We start from the raw sequence: 25,912 nt of genomic DNA, 5'->3' as shown, positions 1-25,912 counted from the left end.
TTCCATGGCAACTCCTGTCTTGTTTGCCTTCGGACCCCAAAATACCCCCCGCGCGCCCTTTTCCATGGGCGCGCAGTCCCCATCCCCCTGCCAGCCCGCGGGGGGGCGGGGGCGGGGAAGCACCGGCAGTAGAAGGCGCTGCCCCCGCCCGCCCGATCCGCTCCCTCTCCTCTTCTGCCGAAAGGCAAACGGCGCGCCCCGCCGCTTAGGCTTTTGCTGCTTCTGGAGGGGTAGGCGCTGATGCCGAAAGCCTCAGCGCCGTTTGGCTGCCGGGGGGGCGGGGAGGAGAAAATCCTCCCCCCCTCCAGGAGCAGCAAAAGCCTAAGCGGCGGGGCGCGCCGTTTGCCTTTCGGCATCGGCGCCTTCCCCTCCACGAGCAGCAAAAGCCTCAACGACGGAGCCGAAAGGCAAACAGCGTGCCCAGTCGCTTAGGCTTTTGCTGCTTCTGGAGGGGTGGGCGCCGATGCCGAAAGCCTCAGCGCCATTTGGCTGCCGGGGGGGCGAGGAGGAGAAAATCCTCCCCCCCTCCAGGAGCAGCAAAAGCCTAAGCGGCGGGGTGCGCTGTTTGCCTTTCGGCTCCGACGCTTAGGCTTTTGCTGCTCCTGGAGGGGGGGTTGGCGGTGCCGATGCCAAATGCTTTCCCTCCGCGGTGGGGGGTGCAGTCAGCCCCAGGAGACAAAGAGAGAATGAGAGAAAGGAAAGAGACAGAAAGGGAGGGAGAGAAGGAAAGAGTGAGAGATAGAAAGGATAGAGAGAAAGAGGGAATGAGAGAAAGGAAAGAGACAGAAAGGGAGGGAGAGAAGGAAAGAGTGAGAGATAGAAAGGATAGAGAGAAAGAGGGAATGAGAGAAAGGAAAGAGACAGAAAGGGAGGGAGAGAAGGAAAGAGTGAGAGATAGAAAGGATAGAGAGAAAGAGGGAATGAGAGAAAGGAAAGAGACAGAAAGGGAGGGAGAGAAGGAAAGAGTGAGAGATAGAAAGGATAGAGAGAAAGAGGGAATGAGAGAAAGGAAAGAGAGAGAAAGGGAGGGAGAGAAGGAAAGAGTGAGAGATAGAAAGGATAGAGAGAAAGAGGGAATGAGAGAAAGGAAAGAGACAGAAAGGGAGGGAGAGAAGGAAAGAGTGAGAGATAGAAAGGATAGAGAGAAAGAGGGAATGAGAGAAAGGAAAGAGAGAGAGAGAGAGAAAATAAGAGAGAGAACGAGAGAGACATATAAGACATACCCTGAAAGTAAGACGTAGGGGGGCTTTTGGGGGTAAAAAGAAAGTAAGACGCTGTCTTACTATCGGGGAAACACGGTATATACATACATACATACATACATACATACATATATACATGTCACATGTTTTTGCTGCATATATATAATACATAGTACATATAACTATATTATACATACACACACACACACACACACACACACACACACATTCTTTTTTCTTTTTGTTGAATCACCCTGGTATACCCAAGTATGGAAGAGAACATCCGGTTTGCCTCTCAGCCCCGCCAGGTTTTTGGTTTTGAGCTATTTGTTGACAATAATTAGGATTAGTACTTACTTGCTTGTAGCTGCTTTTCTCTAGCTTTCAAATCATAGTACACTTGAGCAAAATGATTACTAAAAGCAACAATATCTGCTTCCAAAAACACTGGACACTGCTGATTCTCTTTTAGTGCTTTGCCTTGTACCTTCAGTTTTTCTATCTGAAGTTGAATACTTGAAAAGCGGACCATTTCATCCTGCCAAAAAGTAAATTTTAAAGGAATGTCAGTATTGTAATATTGAAATAAATTGTCTTTATGAACTGCTATTTAAATTGCCATTTCAATCATAATTTTGTATTATTTTTATTTAATAGTCAATTTGTTTTATATAGGTATATTACTTACATTAACTTCTAATACTGATCAGTTGCAAAAAATGAATATATGCTTGTATCATGTATGTATGTATGTATGTATGTATGTATGTATGTATGTATGAATGTATGTATGCATGTATAAATAAATGAATGAATGAATAAATGAATAAAGGTTATAAATAAATAAATAAATAGTTTTTAATGGTTTTTAAATTTGTATGCTGACTAGAGTTGGATGACTAATTAATGTATATGCTGTATAGAAGTAAATAAGTGCAGTTTATTCATTTTCTCTTCACAACGGGTAGCAGAAATATTTGTGGAATAACGAAGAAAAAATACACAGATACAGTGATCCCTCGATTATCGCGAGGGTTCCGTTCCAAGACCCCTCGCGATAATCTATTTTTCGCGATATAGTGGTGCGGAAGTAAAAACACCATCTGCGCATGCACACCCTTTTTTTCCATGGCCGCGCATGCGCAGATGGTGTTTTTACTTCCGCACCTGGGAAGACCCAGGGAAGGTTCCTTCTGCCGCCCAGCAGCTGATCTGCTCGGCAGCGCCGCAGCAGCGAGGAGCCGAAGATCGGGGTTTCCCCTTTGCGTGGGCAGCGGGGAAGACCCAGGGAAGGTTCCTTCGGCCGCCCAGCAGCTGATCTGCTCGGCAGCGGCGCAGCAGCGAGGAGCCGAAGATCCGGGTTTCCCCGCCACCCACGCAAAGGGGAAACCCAGATCTTCGGCTCCTCGCTGCTGCGGCGCTGCCGAGCAGATCAGCTGCTGGGCGGCAGAAGGAACCTTCCCTGGGTCTTCCCCGCCGCCCATGCGCTGCTCGAGAGCAAGAGGGGGAGAGATAGAGAAAGAGAGAGAAGGAAAGAAAGAGATGAGAGAGGGAGGAAGAGAGTGTGAGAGAGGAAGAAGCAAGATAGAGAAAGAGAGAGAGAATGAAAGATGAGAAAGGAAGAGAGTGACGTCATCGGGTGGGAAAATATTTTTAATTAATATTTTTTGAAAAATTGCGATATAGCGTTTCGCGAAGATCGAGATCGCGAAAATCGAGGGATCACTGTATTTCAAAAATCACTATATTAGATGTATATTAATACAAAATTGGCTAGAAATTAAGAAAAACTTTTATTCTAATATTCCAAGATGGCTTTCACCCTTAGAGGCAATAATGTATCCAAACTTAATTGAGGTAAACAATACTATCACATACCAAAAATTGCTATTAGACCAAGGACAGAGTTAGCAGAAGAAGGGATTATAGATTGGTGGCCTTATCTCCAGTTACAGAACAAACATAAATTTGATCTCGAAAAATGTGGTTTTCAAACCAGAGAGCAGGAAATTGATAATTTTTTTAAAGCCCAGAGGGAAAAGCAATTTCAAAGTTTTATAAATGTCTGCTAAACAAGGAAATGGAAGAAGAGAGAGTTAAAGAGATGATGATAAAATGGGTGCAGAATATAGGCCACATGATAGATTTGGAGAAATGGGAATCCCTTTGGAGCTGTAAATTGAAACTAACTATTTCAGTTGCTTATAAAGAAAATCTTTATAAATTTTTTACCATTGGCATCTTACACCACTTAAATTAGCAAAAATATATCAAGAAATATCTCCAAACTGTTGGAAATGCAAAGATGAAGTAGGAACATGCTATCATATGGGGTGGACTTGTGGGGAGGCCAGATGTTTTTGAAGAAAAATATGTAAATGGGTAAAGGAAATTACCTTAGTTGAGATTAAATTTGAATGGGAAATATTTATATTGGGAATGATTGATAGCAATTTTTTAAAAGAGGACAAATATTTTATTATACACGTTATTACTGCCGCTAAAATATGTTATGCCCAAAACTGGAAAAAGGATTACATACCGACTAATGCACATATTATAAATAAAATAATGGAATTGGCTAAAATGAATAAGATAACTACCGTGTTTCCCCGAAAGTAAGGCAGTGTCTTACTTTCTTTTTATCCCCAAAAGCCCCCATATGTCTTACTTTCGGGGTATGTGTTATATTGTCCTGGGCACCGGGGCCGGCTCGTCTTCGGGCTGCTCCTGATCAGCAACCCGGATCTGTCGCCTTCTTCCAAGCTCTCCAGCGTCGCGTCCAGCGTCGCCGACAAAGAGACGTCCAAAGGCGGACCCTTGAAGCTCAGCGACATCGGCGCCGAGGACAAGTCCAGCTTCAAGCCTTACTCCAAACCCGGCGGAGGAAACGCGGCGGCGGCGGCAGGCTCCGGAGGGAGCTCGGGCGGTGGCGACAAGACGGGATTCCGGGTGCCGAACGCCACCCGCCCGCCGTTCACGCCAAGGACAGGCAGCCCCAGTTCCAGCGCCTCGGCCTGCTCACCCGGCTTCTTGCCCGGCGGGGAGAGCAAAGGCGGCGGCGGGAGTAGCGGAGGCGAGGCGGAGGAGAAAGAAGCAGCGGATAGCTGGCGAGGCGCCGGCTAGAGGGCTGGACCCCGCCGCTTTGCCGCTGCTCCCGCCGCCGGCTTTGCTGGGGTCGAGCGCCACGCCCGGCGGCAGAAACTGCGGGGGGTAGCTGGCGTACGCTCCGGCTAACGAGCCCGGGTAGCTCATGCTGGCCGGCGGCGGCAGCGGGGAAATGGTCTGGCCCGGCTTGTAAGGGGAGACGGGCGCCACCAAGCCGGCAGAGCCCCGCCTTGGAGCCCTCATGGCTTTGGCTCAGCTCGGCGGAGAGGCCGCTGGAAGAAGCCAAGCAGGACGCGCCGTCGGATGTGCCCTTGCCGCTTGGTTCTCCTCCTACGTCTCCGGTTGGTCGCAGTCGGTGTTAATGGGGAGTCAGAGGTCAACCTCTAGATCTCTCCTTGTGGGGTGCCTCAGCGGTCGGTCCTCTCCCTCCTGCTATTTAATATCTACATGAAACTGCTGAGTGAGATCATCCAAGGGCATGGGGTGAGGTATCATCAGTACGCTGATGATACCCAGTTGTACATCTCAACCCCATGCCCAGTCAGTGAAGCAGTGGAAGTGATGTGCCTGGAGGTTGTTAGGGTCTGGATGGTGTCAACAGGCTCAAACTAAACCCTGACAAGACGGAGTGGCTGTGGGTTTTGCCTCCCAAGGACAATTCCATCTGTCCGTCCATCACCCTGGGTGTTGTACATACTCCTGGTCAGTTGGAGGATGATGAAGAAATTAAGGACTCTGATACAGATAGTGTTTATGAATTAATGGTGGGCCCGGGGTTATAGGTAGTAGAACAGGTGGGAGGCCAGCCACAGGATGTGGCTATGAGTCCAGAATCTAGCGAGGAAGAATCAGATGTTCGATGGGTCAATCCTAAATTCAGAAGGGTCCAGAAACATAAAGAACAGGTGTTTGGAAGAAGATATTAAGGGGAGGAATGGGTTAAATACTGTAGTGATGTATTTGGTATGTCAGGGGGTCAGTGGGGAAGAAGGGTGGAGTTTCAATGTTGTAGGGCTAAAATGAAAGGTTTTTTCCATTCGGCTTCCAAGCAAGCAAATGCATTCTGTGCTATTTTACAGTCATTTCTGCTGTTCGTGAATCATGTTGTGAGTAAATAAATCTTGTTAAATGGAAAAGACTGGGAGGAATGTATGAGGAATGCAATTAAGAAAGATAAGGGGGAGGAAGAGGAATGTGGCAGAATGAACTGGAGTGAATACGGAAGGGAAGAGAAATAAAAATGGAGTTTCTTGGTTTATGAAATACTGTATATGATGTTTTACTTGTGAGCCACTCCGAGTCCTCGGAGAGGGGCAGCATACAAATCTAATATATTATTATTATTATTATTATTATTATTATTATTATTATTATTATTATTATTATTATGTCAATACAACTCAGCAAACGAGATCACTATGCTGGATTTCATATTTCATCACCAGTGGGGTGCTTCCCAAGCACCTAGGACTGCGTGATGTAGTGGCGAATTATGTTTGCCGATCCCAGTAAAGCGGCCTTTTGCAATTGACAGATGGAGATTTTGTCAATTCCGATGGTTTTCAAATGTCCACTGAGATCCTTTGGAACTGCGCCCAGCGTGCCAAGTACCACTGGGACTACTTTCACTGGCTTATGCCAGAGTCGTTGCATTTCGATTTTTAGATATTCATATTTCACTAATTTCTCTAGCTGCTTCTCCTCAATTCTGCTGTCTCCTGGGATTGCGATGTCGATGATCCATACTTTCTTTTTCTCCACAATCAGGATGTCTGGTGTGTTATGCTTCAGAATTCGGTCAGTCTGAAGTTGGAAGTCCCACAGTAGTTTTGCTTGTTCATTTTCGACCACTTTTTCGGGCTTATGATCCCACCAGTTCTTTGCCACTGGGAAATGGTAGTTCCAGCACAAGTTCCAGTGGATCATCTGTGCCACAGCATCATGTCTATGCTTGTAGTCAGTCTGTGTGATCTTTTTGCAGCAGCTGAGTATGTGATCGATTGTTTCATCTGTTTCTTTACAGAGTCTGCACTTTGGATCGTCTGTTGATTTTTCAATTCTGGCTTTGACAGCATTTGTTCTAATGGCCTGTTCTTGTGCCGCCAGTATTAGTCCTTCTGTCTCCTTTTTGAGTGTTCCACTTGTAAGCCACGGCCAGGTCTTTGCTTTATCCACTTTGCCTTCAATCTTCTCCAAGAACTGTCCATGCAATGCTTTGTTTCGCCAACTGTCCAAACGACATTGAGGTACATTTTTTCTGTACTGGTCCTTAGTTTGCTTCACCTTGAGAAGCTTCCTATTGTTGACCTCCATCAACGCTGACTCTTTGCTCCCCTTCACATAGTCAGCTAATGCATGCTTCTTGTTGTATCCTGTAATGACTACCTTGTATCTCTGTAAATAGTTTGTTCCTTGCTAAAGCGCTGTCTGAGCTGGAAATCAGGAAGTCGCTCCTGATTGGCTCAGACGCGCCCGGCTCTTGCTTTGGCGGGAACCGCAAATGTATAAAAGAAGCGGTTTCTCCCAGGCAGAGCAGACGGTACTCGCTGAAAGTCACTTTCCTATGCTGAGCTGAATAAAAGTACCGTTCTAACAAACCCTGCCTCTGGGTTTACTTCACTGGCGACGAGGAACGAAAGAAACTACGCGTGCAACATGAACAATCTCCAAATCGGCCGGGCTCCTGAGTTCTTCGACCCAGAAAAGACTTCCTGGGACGACTACCTAGCCAGCCTCGAGATCTTCCTCGAGGCAGCAGGAATACGGGACGCCGACGCCGATCGAAGACGGGCCATTTTCCTAAATTACTGCGGTCCAGAAATCCGCGCCCTCGCCCAGACTCTCACCAACCCGCTGCCGGCAAGATCCGTCGCTTGGGACGTCCTACAAGACAAGCTCGCGAGCCATTTCAGGCCAACAAAACCAGCCATGGTTTTCCGGCACCAGTTCTCGAGAATGGCTCAGCGCGAAGCGGAATCAATCAACCAATTTGCAACGCGACTTCGAACGGTGCTTGCGAAATGCAAGTTTGACAACCCGGAAGCTCGCCTCACCGATGCCTTAGTCTTTGGCATGAGAAACGCCGCGGTCAGGAATAAACTCCTCACCGAAGACGAACCAACCCTACAAACAGTGATTAAGCTAGCGCAAACCGCAGAGGTCGCCGACGCCGCTGCTAAAGAGCTGATAGATCACGAAAAGAAAGAAGTCATCGCCAAGATAGACTCCACGTTCTCCCGTGCCGAGGAGCCAGATGACCGCAGCCCACCAGCTCGCAACGAGGACAGCTGTTTCCTGCTGCAAGACCAGCCGAGACAACACAGACTTCCTCGCCCCGCCACCCCCTGCGCCGGCTGCCAAGGAAACCATCAACGCCAACGTTGCCCCTTCCGGGACGCCATATGCCGCCGCTGCAACCGACGGGGCCACATCGCCGAAGCCTGCAGAGCATCAGCACCGGAGGAAACCTTCTCCACACCGCGCCACCAACGACCCCAGAATCAAACACCGCAACCGCGAGAAAACCGACCTTTTCGTTTTTCGAGCCGTAAGAACTACTCAGCCGCTAACCGCGACTACTCAAGAGGTAACACTCAATTTTCCGTGAATACCACGGCAACAGAAAATGGGGGCAAGATTGTTATTTCTTTACTTTTAAATAACAAGCCATGTTCTATGGAACTTGACACGGGGTCTAAATACACCATTATGCCGTGGGAAAAGCTTAAATTGTACATGCCTAGCCTGTCTAAATCTGAGCTATTGCAAACCTCGTTGGTGATTAGAGATTTTCAAGGGGGGATAATCTCTGTTCTGGGCAAAGTGAATGTACCTATCGTATTTAAGAATGTTAAATGTACCCTACCCATGATTGTTGTTACAGGGGCTAAACACTCTCTCCTGGGGTTGGCTTGGATGGAACCTTTGGGAATTGAAATTTCTGGTATTTGCAATGTTAACTGTGATAGCATGCCTAACTTTTTACAAGAGTTCCCTGAAGTGTTTAGCCCCACCTTGGGGTCGTATAAAGGGCCCCCTATCTCATTTTCCATCGATCCCAAGGTCCCACCTGTCCGGCTCAAACCTCGAAGGGTACCCCTTCCGCTGCTCCCCAAACTTGACTTGCAGCTGGATAAGCTCATAAGCCAGGGCATTCTAGTTCCTGTGGAGCAGGGACCATGGGAAACACCCATAGTCACCCCTCTAAAACCGGATGGCTCCTTAAGAGTTTGCGCTGACTATAAATCTACGCTAAATAAGGCCCTCCAACACCACCCTTACCCCATTCCAGTGGTACAACAACTCCTGCACTCCCTGGGGGAAGGGAAAAGGTTTGCAAAGATCGACCTCGCCCAGGCTTATCAGCAACTGCCGGTCGATGAAGCGACAGCAAATGTGCAAACGATTGTGACCCACAGGGGTGCCTTTAAATGCACCAGATTACAGTTTGGAGTAAGCATAGCCCCAGGGATATTCCAAAGCATAATGGAAAGATTGTTATCAGGGATTAAAGGGGCCATTCCCTATTTTGATGACATCTTAATTGCAGGGGAAAACCAAGAACAGCTCAACAAAAGGATTAGGGAAGTACTCCAGAGACTTCAAGACAAAGGGTTGAGAATTAAGCCTGATAAATGCGTTTGGGGAACCAACAGTGTAGAATTCCTAGGGTACAAAATCGACAAGGAAGGTATCCACCCCACCACTGAGAAACTGAGAGCTATTAGAGAAGCCCCAGAGCCACAAAATAAGACTGAATTGCAAGCCTTTTTAGGCCTTCTTAACTTTTACTCCGTTTTTTTAAAACAGAAGGCAACAGCAGCAGAGCCTCTACACCGTTTGCTACAGAAAGAAACCCCTTGGACATGGGGGAGAACTGAACAAGAAGCCTTTGTACAAATAAAACAATTATTGACCTCTAAAAGTGTGGTAGTCCAGTATAGTACTTCGCTACCTATCAGGCTTACGTGCGACGCCTCCCCGTACGGCGTGGGAGGAGTCTTGGCTCACGTTTTGCCTAACAAAACAGAGGCCCCAATTGCTTTCTTCTCCAGAACGATGACCAATACTGAAAGGAACTATAGCCAGCTAGATAAGGAGGCTCTAGCTCTAGTGGCAGGAGTAAAAAAGTTTCACAATTACCTTTTTGGGAGGAGTTTCGAATTGGTTACCAACCACAAGCTCTTATTAGGCCTTCTAGCCCCCAACAAGCCTACTCCCCCATTTATGTCCCCAAGATTAATCAGATGGGCCCTTTTCCTCTCAGGATACCAGTACGAGCTCATCCATAAAGGGGGTAAAACCATCAACCACGCAGATGGCCTCAGTAGGTGCCCCATGGCAGAGTTAGTGGAGGACCCTGCCCCTTCTGCAGATGTCTTAATGATAGAGCTCGAAGACAACCCACTAACTACTGCAAGGGAGGTGGCTGCACATACGCAGCAAGATCCAATCCTAAAACAGGTGGTTAACTGTGTACTAAAAGGATGGCAATATGACTCTGTGAAACCTGAATTGTGTGACTTCAAAACCAAAAGACTTGAATTGTCATATGTAAAAGGTTGTCTATTGTGGGGGGATAGAGTAATCGTTCCTAAAAGCCTAAGGGAAAAGGTACTTGAAATGTTACATATGGGCCATCCTGGGATTGTCAGGATGAAAGGCCTAGCTAGAGGGCATTTATGGTGGCAAGGTTTGGATGCTGATATTGAAAATTGGGTAGCCAAATGTGACCCATGCCAGGAATCACGGCCTAACCCCCCCAAAACAACTCCAGCAGAGTGGGAGCAACCTGCAGGACCGTGGTCATGGGTCCATATTTCCTAATAGTGGTTGATGCATTTTCCAAATGGGTGGAAATCATAGCAATGAACAACATAACCACAAGTGCCACCATCAAGGTTTTGCGCAGACTGTTCGCTACCCATGGTTACCCCGATATCCTAGTGTCTGACAATGGGCCTCAATTAACGGCCAGGCAGTTTGAGTTATTTTTAGATAACTTAGGGGTCAGACATGCACTCATCTCACCTTACTCGCCCTGGGCTAATGGGTTGGCGGAACGTTATGTTCGCGTGGCTAAGGAAGCATTACGCAGGTCAGGCCCAGGAGATGTACAACAGAATTTGGACCAGTTCTTGTTAACCCAGCACATTACCCCAAACTCTCACACGCACGTGAGTCCTGCTGAGTTACTAATGGGAAGGAAATTAAGGTCCCCACTGGATAGGTTACACCCAAGGTTTTGTACTAATGACCCAATATATGTGAACCCGGAAAGACAAATGTACTTGGGGCAAAATGTATTTGTAAAAATTTTTGATGGAGGTGTAAACTGGATGAAAGGAATTGTTGTTAAACAGACTGCTCCAAAAACATATTTGGTGAAACTGGAGGATGGTCGAATGTGGAAATGGCACATTGATCACATTCGGAAACGCATGGGAAACCCCCTAGAGCAAACCGCTGACAAAAACTCTCCCATTCCAGCAGACTGTAACTCGCAACCCGATTTACTAGACATTCAAATGGACTTATCGGGTCAGGGGGAATCCTCCAGTGACGCCGAGCCATTGTCCTCCTCCGAAGCCATCTTCGTGCCAGCCAGGCCGAGTCAACCGGCCGGAGCCCCGACTGGGCCCCAGCCGCGTCGGGAGAGCAACAGCGAGCCAACCTCCACCGCCGATAGCGAGGACGCAACTGAGCTGCGCAGGTCGGAGCGAGCCTCGCGGCGACCCAACAGATTGGACGACTTCGTCACATGGCTTTCGTGATGGTTGCATCCATCTAAGGAGGGAGGGGTGTTGTATCCTGTAATGGCTACCTTGTATCTCTGTAAATAGTTTGTTCCTTGCTAAAGCGCTGTCTGAGCTGGAAATCAGGAAGTCGCTCCTGATTGGCTCAGACGCGCCCGGCTCTTGCTTTGGCGGGAACCGCAAATGTATAAAAGAAGCGGTTTCTCCCAAGCAGAGCAGACGGTACTCGCTGAAAGTCACTTTCCTATGCTGAGCTGAATAAAAGTACCGTTCTAACAAACCCTGCCTCTGGGTTTACTTTACTTCTCTTCTTCTACTGTCTGCTTCACTTGCAAAAGTCCTCTGCTGCCTATTTTCCTTGGTAAATACAGCCTGTCAACGTCACTGTGGGGGTGTAGTGCATGATGGATCATCATTAATTTTCTGCTTTTCCTGTCCAGGTTATCCAGCTCTGCTTGAGTCCAATTCACTATGCCAGCTGTGTATCTAATGAGAGGTATGGCCCACGTATTTATAGCCTTGATAGTGTTGCCACCATTCAGTTTGCTCTTCAAAATTTTTCTGGTCCTCTGGATGTACTCTTTGCTGATCACAGTTTTCACATGGCCATGCTTGATATTATCCAGTTGCAAGATGCCCAAGTATCTGTGGGCTTCTGGCTGGTGGCACTTGATGGTTTGACCATTTGGCATGTCAATGCCCTCACTTTCAGTGATTTCCCCCTTTTTCAGTGTCACTGTGGCACATTTATCTAGGCCAAACTCCATGCTGATGTCATTAAATATGTCCTGCCAGTTTTAAGCCATTCACTAATATTTCCTGTCTGCAGCATTTTTGTTGAACAATTCGGCCATTTTTGCATGCAGGCTGGTCAGGTATTTCAGCCAAAAACCATGCACCTGATCAGTGCCAGGGGATGTCCAGTTCTTTACCCTCTTCACTCTTTCTGTAATCATTTCAGGTGTTATCTCCAGCTGCTGCATATTGTTCCCTGAGAATTCCTTTTCAAACTCCTTTATCCACCCAGCAGTCCTGTTATATTATTATTATTATTATTATAATTCTTGATTTTTTTGGTTCTTTTTTCCACATTTTCTGCTGTTATTATAAATTCTTTAAGTTCAGCCATTTTTATTGTTAACTACCTCACCTATTGAAGCTGCATTTGGTTGCATTATTTGTGTTGTTCCATATTTGTGCCCAGGACTGCATTGTTTTTTCTTTGTCAAATCTTGTCCTGTGCACTGCATTCTCATCACTGATGGATTGGTACAAACACTTTTGTTTTGACTGAGATTGGAGATTCTCCCAATAGTGTGCAATTTGGGCTTTGTATCTGCTAATCTTCTTGGCTATAGCTGTTGTTTATTGCTTTATTGTTTTCAGTACTTAATTATTCTTGTATCTGTCAGTGTGTAAAAAAATATTATCTGGGATAGCCATAGCTACAAGTCAGCCAATGGGAACTGATCTGTTTTGAGCCATGGGAGATGGCTCGGAGCCTGGGTGTAGTTTAGTTTCATTGATCTGTGTATATATAAGCTTTGGTTTGTCCTTGCACTATTGATTCTGTGCTTCTGTGAGTTCTGGTTCTGCATGGGTATTGTGTACATGTATCATGCTTTATATTACTGCATATAAAGATATTTCTTTCACACACAAATCCTGCTGAACTATTTACTTGTGTGCTGATTGGGTTGCTGCAAACTCTAACAGGTTATGAGCCAAGAGCACACTGAATTGTAATTAAGGTGAAAGACATTCTGTGTTATAAGTAAAAGAGAACAAAGCTGAGAAGGCTTGCAGAATGGCTATTGAGTTCATGGAGAACTCTCTGCCTCAACTGGAATTCAAAAACTATAGTATTTGGGCTGCAAAAATGGAATGCTTACTGATATATTGTTGTTAATCTACACCAGGAGCCATTAGCAGAAGCAGATCAAAGGCAGCATTGGCCTATATTATCTTGGGATTGGGCAGCATAGAAGTCGAATAGATAGATAGATAGATAGATAGATAGATAGATAGATAGATAGATAGATAGATAGATAGATAGATAGATAGGCAATGGGTCCAGATGGCATCCACCCCAGAGTTCTTAAAGAACTCAGATCTGTCATTGCTACCCCCCTGACTGATTTGTTTAACCAATCCTTGTTAACAGGAGATGTTCCTGAGGATTGGAGAATGGCCAGTGTTGTGCCTATCCACAAGAAGGGCAGTAGAGAAGAAGCTGGTAACTACAGGCCAGTTAGCTTGACATCAGTTGTAGTTAAAATGATGGAGACTCTACTCAAAAAGAGGATAAATCAGCCCCTAAAAAACAATAACTTATTGGACCCAAATCAGCATGGCTTTACTGAAGGCAAATCATGTCAGACTAATCTCATTGATTTCTTTGACTATGTCACAAAGGTGTTGGATGAAGGTGGTGCCGTGGATATTGCCTACCTAGACTTCAGCAAAGCCTTTGATACGGTTCCACATAAAGAGCTGATAGATAAATTAGTGAAGATTGGACTTAATCCCTGGATAGTTCAATGGATTTGCAGCTGGCTGAAGCGTAGACATCAGAGAGTTATTGTTAATGGCGAGTATTCTGAGCAGAGTCAGGTTACAAGCGGTGTGCCACAAGGGTCTGTTCTGGGTCCTATTCTTTTTAATATGTTTGTGAGTGACATAGGGGAAGGTTTGGTAGGGAAGGTTTGCCTATTTGCCGATGACTCTAAAGTGTGCAATAGGGTTGATATTCCTGGAGGTGTCTGTAATATGGTAAATGATTTAGCTTTACTAGATAAATGGTCAAAGCAATGGAAACTGCAGTTTAATGTTTCCAAATGTAAAATAATGCACTTGGGGAAAAGGAATCCTCAATCTGAGTATTGTATTGGCAATTCTGTGTTAGCAAATACTTCAAAAGAAAAGGATTTAGAGGTAGTGATTTCTGACAGTCTCAAAATGGGTGAACAGTGCAGTCAGGCAGTAGGGAAAGCAAGTAGGATGCTTGGCTGCATAGCTAGAGGTATAACAAGCAGGAAGAGGGAGATTATGATCCCGCTGTATAGAATGCTGGTGAGACCACATTTGGAATACTGTGTTCTGTTCTGGAGACCTCACCTACAAAAAGATATTGACAAAATTGAACGGGTCCAAAGACGGGCTACAAGAATGGTGGAAGGTCTTAAGCATAAAACGTATCAGGAAAGACTTAATGAACTCAATCTGTATAGTCTGGAGGACAGAAGGAAAAGGGGGGACATGATTGAAACATTTAAATATATTAAAGGGTTAAATAAGGTCCAGGAGGGAAGTGTTTTTAATAGGAAAGTGAACACAAGAACAAGGGGACACAATCTGAAGTTAGTTGGGGGTAAGATCAAAAGCAACATGAGAAAATATTATTTTACTGAAAGAGTAGTAGATCCTTGGAACAAACTTCCAGCAGACGTGGTAGATAAATCCACAGTAACTGAATTTAAACATGCCTGGGATAAACATATATCCATCCTAAGATAAAATACAGAAAATAGTATAAGGGCAGACTAGATGGACCAGGAGGTCTTTTTCTGCTGTCAGACTTCTATGTTTCTATGATAGATAGATAGATAGATAGATAGATAGATAGATAGATAGATAGATAGATAGATAGATAGATAAAAGTTAAATAAATAATTCTTCCAAAATTAGAAAGAGGATCATAAATCTTAGTCTGGAATGCTTCAGCTGAAGATTCAGAAAAAAGTAATTCGTAAAACCAGAAGTTATGTTAAGAGGGAAAATTACATTAATTAAAACCTGAACATGTAGGTAACTCTGACTGATTTTATACTCCCATTGTAAGGAAAACAATCCTGAAGATCCTGTGGGTTCATCTCTCAAGAGAATTCTCCAGAGAAAAATGTTCTTCTGACAGATTCTTGAGAATCAATAACCTAAAATGCCTCTTTCTTCAGACAGAAAAGGGAAACAATTCACACAGATTTGCTTGGCATCTGTAAATATATTAATAATATTTTCCTAAGAGATTATCTACCTCCACAAACTTTTGGGCAGCAAGGACATAAATATTTAATATTAATGTTTAAAATATCTCTGTGTCAAGGTAACTTTATAAATTTAGATTCTTAAATAGTATTTTATCTTTGTTTTAATTTATTGATGGTTATTGCTTTCTAAGAAAGATTGATATTAATTAAGTGAATAGATGATATGGAATTAAAAGGTATAGATTCTTTTCTCTTGTCATGGTCAGATAATTTCCTGCTGAGCTTAGACTTTAGGATGCTACCCCCCCACCACCACAGGGAGGTGGGGCCAATTAAGTGGTTCCGCCCCAGATGCCCAATGGACTTTGAAAGGTTCCAGAAGGAGCTTGGAGTGATACTAGATTCCCTACTCCACAATCCGACTAAGTCCCTGGTAGCTGCCTGGAATAGGGCGGAATCGTGGGCACTGGAGTGGATTGCACCTTTGTGACCTCTCCATGGCAATGGATCCAGGAAAGCTCCCTGGTTTACAGAGGAGTTCCAGGAGATGAAGCGCCAGAAGAGATATCCAAAGCAATGCTGGAGAATCAGTAACTCCGAGTCTGACTGAACACTTTTAAGAGCCTTTATTAGAACTTATTTAGTGGCAATATGGGAGGCAAAAAGTCCACATTTTTCCACACTTATTGCACTTGCTGATTCGCACCCTATTTAGGGTGACTCATTCCCTCCTTAATGTAGGGGGAACAGAGTCCCTGCAGGTTAGAGCTGAGGCGTATGTGCAGTTTATATTGGATAAAGTTGCTCAGATTCAGACAGACCTGGACTCTGATTGGGCAATTCTGACAGAGATGATAGGGGCAGGTCTTAGTCCCATTATATGGGATGAATTTGAGCCTGTGACTCCTGAGGAAGTAGACAAGGCTGTGGGAGTGATGAGTTCCTCCACTTGTTGTTGGACCCATGCCCCTTCTAGCTGGTTTTGGCCAGCGGGGAGGTGACATGAGGCTGGCTTCAGCCTTTAGTTAACACATCCTTAAGTGATGGGTCTTTCCAACAACCATTAAAGGAAGCAGTGGTGAGACTCCTCCTCAAGAAGCCCTCCCTGGATCCAGCTTAATTAAAGAACTCTCATCCAGTCTCCAACCTTCCCTTTGTGGGAAAGGTTGTAGAGAAAGTGGTGGCATTTCAACTCCTATGGTCATTGATGAAACGGATTATCTGGACCCTTGTCAATCTGGCTTCAGACCTGGCTATAGCATGGAAACTGCTTTGGTTACACTGATGGATGATCTCTGGCGAAACCGAGATAGAGGTCATTCCTCTATCTTGGTGCAACTTGACCTCTTAGCTTTCAATACCATGGTATCCTTCTAGGACGATTAAGGGAACTGGGGTGGGAGGCACTGTGCTGCGATGGTTTTCTTCCTATCTCTCTGGTCATTCAGTCAGTGTTGGCAGAAGGACAGAGGTTGAGCCCTAGACCCCTTGTTCGTAGGGTGCCTTAAGGCTCGATCCTCTTGCCCCTCCTATTTAATATCTATGTTAAACCATTGGGTGAGGTCATCTGACATTTTGGGATGAGGTATCAGCAATATGCTGATGATATCCAGTTGTATATCTCCACTCCACATCAGTTCAATGAAGCAGTGGGCGTGATGTGTAGCTGGAAACTGTGAGTGTCTGGATGAGTGTCAACAAGTTCAGACTTAACCCAGACAAGACCAAGTGGCTGTGGGTACTGCTTCCTAAAGATTATATCAACTGTCCATCCTTGGCTCTGGTGGTGGTGGGGAATTGTCCCTCTCAGAATGGATCCACAATTTGGGTATCCTCCTAGACCCACAGCTAAGATTAGACCAACATTTTACAGCTGTGGCTAGGGGAGGACATTGCCCCGGTTCATCTGGTGCACTGATTGTGACCCTACTTGGATCAGGAGGCTCTCCTCACAGTCACTCATGCCTTTATTACCTCATGGTTGGATTATGGCAATGCACTCTACATGGGCCTACAATTGGTCCAGAATGCAGCAGCGTAAGTGGTTACATCAATCCTCCATAAGCTGCATTAGCTCTCTATTTGTCTCTGGGCTCAATTCAAAGTGTTGCTTATTACCTTTAAAGCCCTACATGACTCAGGGCCAGTTTATCTTCGAAACCACCTTCTACCTCATAGTTCCCAACGACCAGTAAGATCCCACAGAGTTGGGTGGCTGCCCCGGCTCTCTGGAACCAACTATCTCCTGGGATCCAGACTGCCCCCAATCTATTGACCTTCTGGAAAGCATTGAAGACCTGCCTTTTTGGCAGGCTTGGGGTCGTTGATCTCACAATTTGTGAGGTCCGGCCTGAATGATATATATGAATGTGAATTTTTTAACTGTTTTAAAATCTTTTATGATGTTTTAAAATATATTTTCTATATCCTGTTGTAAGCAGCCCAAAGTCCTTTGGGAGTTGGGTGGCATAGAAATAAATTGAATTGAATTGAATTGAATCAAATCAAATCAAATCAAATCAAATTCTGTTGATACTAGTTTTGATATGAAAGCCATCATGCTAAAAGTCAAAGTGTATGATCATAAAAAAATGGGACAAAAATTATATCTATGATCAAGGAAACCAAAGTTCTTTTGGTGACACCAACCCTTTAGCCAATGATTTATTTGTGGGATTTTGTGTTTTCTTGCTGGATGTCATCCTTTTGTGGGTAGGATGGATGAAAAAACAACCTGTGCACCTATGTTTTTGCCCAATTGCTCGTGGTCTCTCGTTATTGTATTCAAGTCCTTCCCTGTGTCGTTTGTTCCTGCATGGATCACCAGTAGGGGGTTTTATTACTTTGGTTAGGTTTTGAGTTATGTTAGAGATTTTAGCTCCAGGGAGGCAGCATACCTCTCTGGTTTGATTATCCGCTCTGCAGGTTGTAGGTTCAGTTCCCCTGAGAACTGAGTCACCAATACCCAGCACTCTCCTTTTCCTTTTGATTGGGTTGGTGTGAGGGCTCTTTTTACTCATGTGTAACATGTATAGTCCCTGGCAATGATCAACACACTCTTCAAACATTTGTATCTTGGAACTTTCACATGTGAACAAGCTTGTATACCCTTTTCTCCCTTTTATAAGATTATCAACACAACTGAATATCATAGATGTTTTTAGGAAGAATAGGTACCCGAATAAATGAAATATGTGTGCAACAAAGATTAGATAGAATTTCTAACCTTGCACCTATCTAACTGTGTTTTCACTGCATCAGGATCTGCTGCTGGTAACAGCTGTATTTTCATCCAATTTTCAACAGTAATTACTGTCTGCTCCAATTGCTGCAGCTGAGAGTAGAAAGCAATGATGTTATTTTGGTACTCCAACCATGCCAGTCTTTCACTCAGTAACTGACAGAACTCAATCCACCGGCTATTCAACTGCTCTGCAGCCTGTTTGATGTTGTCAGCATTAAGCCCATCTAAAAAAAAGAAAAGAAAGGAAATTGTTGAGAATATTTATTTTTAGTTTTTTTGTGGAAACAGACAGTGAAGGGCTACCAAAATTTTTACTACCACACTGTGGGCATGGTTTATGCAGGATGCCCTGCATTTTCTTCCAACATCTTTCAGTGCAAATTGGGTGCTCCCCACTGCGTTCCCCCCTGTCCAGGCAGCAGCCCATCCCTGGATACAGAATACATACACACACACACACACACACACACACGGTGTGTGAGAGTGCGCACACAAACATGCACGCATGCACGCGCACACACATAGCATGTATACATGTTAGTACATAAAACAGCTATTTAGGAAAATGAAAAATAAGGCCATAGCATTACTACCTATGGAAAGGTAGTCTAGCCTATTTTAAAGTTTAATGTATCATCTACATTAAAATCTCATTAACACATTTATACTTACAAACTGCTTATCAAATGACTCAGAGACAGAACAAGAAATAGGAAGTAGACTCAAAAATCCCTCATGCATTCAAATACAAACCATTCCAGATCCCGGAATCCCAACAGAGAACAATAAATGGTTTGTAACAGAATGAATGCTCCCATATCAGAAGCCCTCTGATAATATCTATAAGAATTGGTTAGATATTAAGTGTCTGAAGGACAACTTCAAAATCTTTTCGTTTAAAAAGATGTGTTATATTTCATATGAATTTATACGTTCTACACCTGTAAGTATATATCTTAATGAATATTCATAAAAGAATATTCCAAAATATTAGTGTCTTATTAATGATGGGAAGTCAGGCCAATTTTTCATAAGCAAAAGGCATTTGATCCACCAATAGTACAACACTATAATTACATTATTACCATAAGTTTTATCGTATAATGAGCTTTAATTTTTTCATTTTAACAATGAGTCCTTTTGAATTCCAGGTTTGGGAAAGGAGCTGTCTCCACTGTTAGTCATGTAGATAACTGCCGAATCAGTAGTAGGAGTGATGACTAATAAAACTTTAATTCTGAGGCAATATATTATAATTTTGAGGTTAATCAATCATAAATTGTTTTCCACTTTATATTCAGAATAATGCCTTATATTGGCAGTGAATAAATACATTTTATTTCACAGGACTGAGAGATCAGTATCCAAAGTGCCTTATTCATTTTATTGCTACATCCTGTGCATAATAAATAGCAGAAAACTACTTTAATTGTTCACTAGCTTATTTGTGAATCATATTATTACTATACATTCTGTTGTGGCTCTGGCCCACCTCCTGCCCCAAGGAATGTGGAGGTGGATGTGGGGGAAACATCCACATGCCACAGGCCTGTTTTGCTCCCGATAGAATCTCCCGACGAAGGCTCCTCTGACGAAGGAAGCATAAGTAGCAGGGAAGGGAGGAGTTTGGCAGACAGCCCAGGAGGAGATCAATCATCCTTATCATCCCTGGATTCTGAACTAGAACTTATGACAGATCCACGCATGCGTAGAGTGATACATAGGAGAGAACAACTGAAGGATTATTACAGGAGATAAGTGAGGCCACCTGTGGTTGGGTGGGGCTGCTGTAATTAGTGCTACAGATAAAAAGAACAGTGTGCTGGTTTAGCCTTGTGGAAGTTTATCTGATTCATAGTTTGTCAAGATTGTGGTTTTGCTGTTTCTCTGTTCAAGACTGTGTGTGGACTTTCTGGACTTTGGAATTTGGACTCAATTTCCCAGTTATTGGGTGAGAAATTGGATTGCATTTAACCTGTGCCTTGTGTGTACCAAAAAATCCCTTTGACATTTAAAAAGGGAGTTTTCTCTGCTTTTCTGTTGATAAAGACTTTTGGTTTTCCTTCTATTGTGTGGTATGTGTCTTTCTGGACTAAGTACTCTGTAATTACGGGCAGTTGGGACATGCCGGCAGAACAACATTCAGTATAGAACAGTATGATTAAAATTGACTTATGTTGTTTTTACTGAAAACATAGTACATGTAGTACCTCATGTCTATCATGGCAAATTAATTTAGTTTTCATTTAGTGCTTCTCAATATAATCAATTCAAAGAATCTTTATTTGAAGAATAGCAACTTGCTCTAAACCAGATAATTTGGTAACATGCCCTCCACAATATTGCAAATGTGACCACTTTGGAAAAGACTCCCAGAATTTCTAGTGAGCAGACTTGCACATCAGACCAATCTCTCAGAAACTGTCATTGAATTATTCACTGAAAGAAATTTCATCATTTATAATACTTGTATTTGTTTGGATTTGTTGTTTACAGATTATCAGAATTGGAAGGGTTCTTGTAGGTCATCTAGTCCAACCCCCTGTTCAAGCAGGATACCCTATGCTATTTCTGACAAATGACAGTCCATGAAATTCTCAAGTGATGAAATTCCAACATCTTCCAATGGCAAGCTGTTCCATTGGTTGATTGTTCTCACAGTCAGAAAGTTCCTCCTTATTTTTAGATTGAATCTCTCCTTGATCAATTTCCATCCATTATTCCTTGTCTGTCCTTTGGCTGCTTTGGAGAATAGCTTGACCCTGCCTCCTCTCTATGGTAGCCCTTCAAACATTGGAACACTGCATTGAATTAAGTATGTCTAGCCTATCAAAGAGAAGAATTAAGGGGCACATGATAACTATCTTCCAGTACTTGAGAGATTGTTATGGAGAAAAGGGTTTGACTTATTCTCCAAAGCATGATAGGACAGGACAAGAAGTTTTTTTTATAATTTTTATTTACAAAATTGGCTGTCCATCTTACTACAGGGTAACTCTGGGTGGCTTACCATTACATCTTAGTTAAAACAAAAATGTTAAAATCAAATTTAAAAATAGTAAAGCATAGCATAGCATTTAGGCTTATATAATTAATGCATTTACAACCCTCTCTAAGCAGTTTACAGAATCAGCATATTCTGGGTCATCATTTTACCCACCTCGGAAGAGCAGAAGGCTGAGTCAACCTTGAGCCGGTGGTGAGATTTGAATTGCTGAACTACAGCTAGCAGTTAGCTGAAATAGCCTGCAGTGCTGCACTCTAACCACTGTACCCCCCCCCCAGTGGATAGTTATGTGAAAAGTTGCACCATCTGTGCCACAGTGATACAACTGGTAACAGAACCAACAAGTCCATGAGAGGAGATTGCAATGGACTTTATAGTGGAGTTGCCAAAAAGTGGTGGAAACTGTGATCTGGACTGTAATAGACTTATTTTCCAGACAGGTGCACTTCATACTCTGCAGCGGATTCATACCCTCAGCCTACTAGTTGGACATGTTCCTGAAACACGTTTACTTCCTGCAATGGAGTACCAAGAATAATTGTCTCAGACAGAAGGGTCCAGTTCACAGCTAAGTTCTGGACAAAGTTTCTACAGTCCATTGGGTCATCCCAGGACTTAGCTCGACCTTTCATCTGAGCACCAATGGTGGGACAGAATGACTGAATGCCATAATAGAGCAATACCTGAGGTGCTATGTGAAATATCAGCGGTCCAATTGGGCAGACCTCCTGTCTTTTGGTGAAGTTGCGTACAATAATGCTGTTCACAGTAGCATAGGACTAACCCCATTCAAGGCAGTGAGCAGCATGGATTTCGTCCCAATGCCTGAGTACCCAAAGTAGCCCCACTCCTCAATCAGCTTGAACGATTGAATGTCGATGTTAAAAGCAAGCTAGAAGAATGTCAAGAAAGTGCTACCCTATAAGAAACCTATAAGAAACAGGCAGACAAACACTATAAGAAAAATTATAAGGCCCTATAGTTTAATTGGTATTAGAAAACCCTGTTCCTGTAAAAGCAGACTTGTTCCTGGAAGGGGAAAGACGTATTCCCCCACAGATTCTTTATACAAATATGTGTATGTGTACCTATTCCGCCACAGATTCTTTATACAAATATGTGTATGTGTACGTGACCTTTAGAAAGAATATGATATCTGGAAATAATGTAGCACCAATAAAGCATGATGGTCAATAATTAAAGAGGTGGGAAAGGTCCAAGAAAAGTTTAGAAAAATATCCAAAAAAGGGAAAGTATGTGCAGTGAAAGTGCTGTATAATCACCCCAAAGATAGAAATGGGGAGGACATTGTTAGGGGTATGAATAAGAAAATAGGAAACTTATAAATCAGATGCACCCTGTATTAGCAAATTACCCCAAGAGATATATGGACTGCTTTCTCTTCAGGTCTCAGTATGCAGGCTGGTCTTTTCTTTTGATTTTGTTTGAAAATTAAGTTTTTTCTGATTCTATTATCCCTGATCCTGGATTTTTTCTTACAAACACTAAGCTCCCCAACAGCCATTCCAATTGGAGAAGATTTATCTGTCCACAAAATACTTGAGGTTAAAACTCCTTAGCAAGAAACTGGGGCTAAAGTTTATAGGACCATTCCCCATAGTAAAGATTGAATTGAAATTGCCCTGACTGCTAGGGAAGATTCACCCAGTATTACATGGTAGCCTCCTAAAACCAATGGTTGGACTGACCCTGAAGTCACTACCCTGTGAGCCTCTGTACCCTGTGGTCATAGGAGGCCATACCCATTAGGAGGTGCCGTAAATCCTCAATTTGAGGTGGCACAGGAGACAACTCCAAACCTCAATTAAGTGGAAGAGTTACCCTTTATCAGAGGCATCTTGGATAAAGAGTCAAAACATTCAGGCTCATTTCCTTATAGTCAAATTCCATGCAGAAAATCCAAACAAGCATGGTGGTGGGGAGGTTTCACGTCCCTAAATTTTATATGTACTCAAATTGTTTTTGCCTTGTGCAGGTTACCTTCTGGAAGTGAGGGGAGCCTAATGTCAATTTGCAAAGCTTTTAAGTTGCCAGTTCTGGTTGCCAGTTCTGGTATAAAAAATATGTTGAGACACTAGAAGGGGTGTAGAGAAGAGCATCTAGTTCTGGTCACCACACTATAAAAAATATGTTGAGACACTAGAAGGAGTGCAGAGAAGAGCAACCAAGGCTAAAGTATATGATGAATGGTTGCAAATGCTCTGTCAGTCTAGCATTCAGTTCTGGTCACCACACTATAAAAAATATGTTGAGACACTAGAAGGAGTGTAGAGAAGAGCAACCAAGGCTAAAATATATGATGAATGGTTTCAAACGCTCTGTCAGTCTGTCAGCCTTGCTATGTTTCATATCTCTACACGCTTTGGCTGTCATAAGTAAGGGGGGGAGGGGTATGGGATATTTGGGAGTGGGAAGTTTCTGGAGGGCCCTGATAAGTTTCGCTTCTCTGGCAAAGGCCAGGATAACTTTCGATTTCCTAGAGAAGAGGTGAGAGGAAAATCCGTTAGAAGATGCATTCCATAAGTATGACGTGGGAGTGAAGATGCATCCACCTGACAAAGATGGACAATGGGGATTGGCTATTTCCCAAGGGGGGAGGCAAGTGGAATTTTTTGATATGAGCAACTGTCCCACCTTTTTCTTCAGTCTTTGCTTTGCTCTTGATGCTTTCAGTACTGATTTGAGTAAAATTCACTTTTGAAGTTCAAAATGGACTCTGAGTTTTATTTTTCTTAAATTCTGATTGAAGCTAACCTGACACAGTGTATGAGAAATTATGAGCTGGGATAGCCATAACAAATCAGTCAATGGGAAATTTTGTTGACTAAGAAACAGGATTTGTTGTGAGCCCAGCTGCAACCACTAAAGAGTGTGGAGAAACATTTGCTTCACACGTAGATTCTATTTATTCAGTTGGAAAAGTGTGGAATGCAGATTCCTGAGTCTTAGAAGGTACTGTTGGTGTTAAATAGTCTTGATTAAATGTGGGACATTGTTTCAAACATTTTTGAATGAAAACCAGAACAGGAATTTCAGGAAGCCCTTAAAGTCTGTTTCATTTCTGAAGAAAGCAAACACCATTTTAGAAAAAGCCATGAAGAGAAATTCCTGAGGTGAGGGCCCAAGGAGCAGATAGAGAAAAACAACAGACAGGATGCCTGCAGACAGGGCCACCATCAGGAATTTTGGGGCCCCATACAGCCTAAGTGTCTGCCCCCCCCGGGCCATTTTAAAACTACTGCCCCCCAAATCCGGTGCCATGCCCACCATGGCCACACACCCTGGGCAAGCCCTCCCCCGGCCCTCTGAGGTCAAACACAGCCCTGATGTGGCCCTCAATGAAATTGAGTTTGACACCCCTGGCCTAGAGGCTAAATCCTATGAACAAGGGCTAAGAGAAAGAGTATGTTTAACTCAATAAATAGAAAACTGAGGGGGAATATAATAGTAGTTTCCCAATCCTTAAAGGGCTGCCACAGAGCAGATGGCATCTATTTATTCTCCATGCCACCTGAAGGTAGTACAAGAAGCAATGGGCGGAACCTCACCAAGAAGAAATGCAATCTGGAAATAAGGAAAAACTTGGGACTGGGCGGCATAGAAATAAATAAATAAATAAATAAATAAATAAATAAATAAATAAATAAATAAATAAATAAATAAATAAATAAATAAATAAATAAATAAATAAATAAAATAAAATTAAATAAATAAATAAATAAATCCCTTCTTTTTTATTAAAAGAAATTAATAGAAACATAGAAACATAGAAGACTGATGGCAGAAAAAGACCTCATGGTCCATCTAGTCTGCCCTTATACTATTTCCTGTATTTTATCTTAGGATGGATATATCCCCCAACTAACTTCAGATTGTGTCCCCTTGTCCTTGTGTTCACTTTCCTATTAAAAACACTTCTCTCCTGGACCTTATTTAACCCTTTAACATATTTAAATGTTTCGATCATGTCCCCCCTTTTTCTTCTGTCCTCCAGACTATACAGATTGAGTTCATGAAGTCTTTCCTGATACGTTTTATGCTTAAGACCTTCCACCATTCTTGTAGCCCGTCTTTGGAACCGTTCAATTTTGTCAAAATTAATTTAAAAAACCCAAACTCCATTACTATTAAAACTAAAACAACCAGCAAAACTATTAATAAAAACAGGTGAGGGCTGGGGTTTTTTTCTCTGTTATTATTTAAGTGCTTTTACCACATGCTTTAAATCAAGAATCACTTCTCTCTCTGTTTCTCTCTCTTTTCTGTCATTCTCTGCCTCAATCATTTTCTCATTTCTCTTTTTTTCTCCCCTTTTTTCTATCATTTCTCTCTCTCTTCCTTCCACTCTTCTCTCTCTCTCTTTCTTCCTCTCTTTCACTCTCTTCCTTCCTCTCTCATCTCTTTCTTTCTTTCTCTTTCTCTCTCTTGCTTTCTTTCTGTTTCTCTCACCCCCTTCCTCTCTCATCTCTTTCTTTCTTTCTCTATCTTTCTTTCTTCCTCTCTCTCTCTCTTCCTTCCTCTCTCATTTCTCTCTCTCTCTTTCTATCTCTCTCTCTTTCTCTATCTTGCTTTCTTCCCCCCTCTCTCTT

At 43.2% G+C, this 25,912-nt stretch overlaps 1 protein-coding gene across 1 annotated transcript in view; it reads right to left on the bottom strand.

The window, feature by feature from the left end:
• The window catches only part of LOC139167142 (dystrophin-like), a 1,540,372-nt gene that overhangs the window by 1,185,355 nt on the left and 329,105 nt on the right, over positions 1-25,912 (bottom strand). Inside the window, exons 16-17 of the mRNA XM_070751563.1 lie at positions 18,278-18,519; positions 1,560-1,740 (exon numbers count right to left, since the gene is read on the bottom strand). Coding sequence (XP_070607664.1) covers positions 1,560-1,740; positions 18,278-18,519 — 423 coding nt within the window. The remainder of the gene's footprint in view (positions 1-1,559; positions 1,741-18,277; positions 18,520-25,912) is intronic.

Source organism: Erythrolamprus reginae, chromosome 4 (assembly GCF_031021105.1).
Source record: "Erythrolamprus reginae isolate rEryReg1 chromosome 4, rEryReg1.hap1, whole genome shotgun sequence".
Taxonomy (NCBI): Eukaryota; Metazoa; Chordata; class Lepidosauria; order Squamata; family Dipsadidae; genus Erythrolamprus; species Erythrolamprus reginae.
This window is presented reverse-complemented; position numbering and strand designations above follow the sequence as displayed.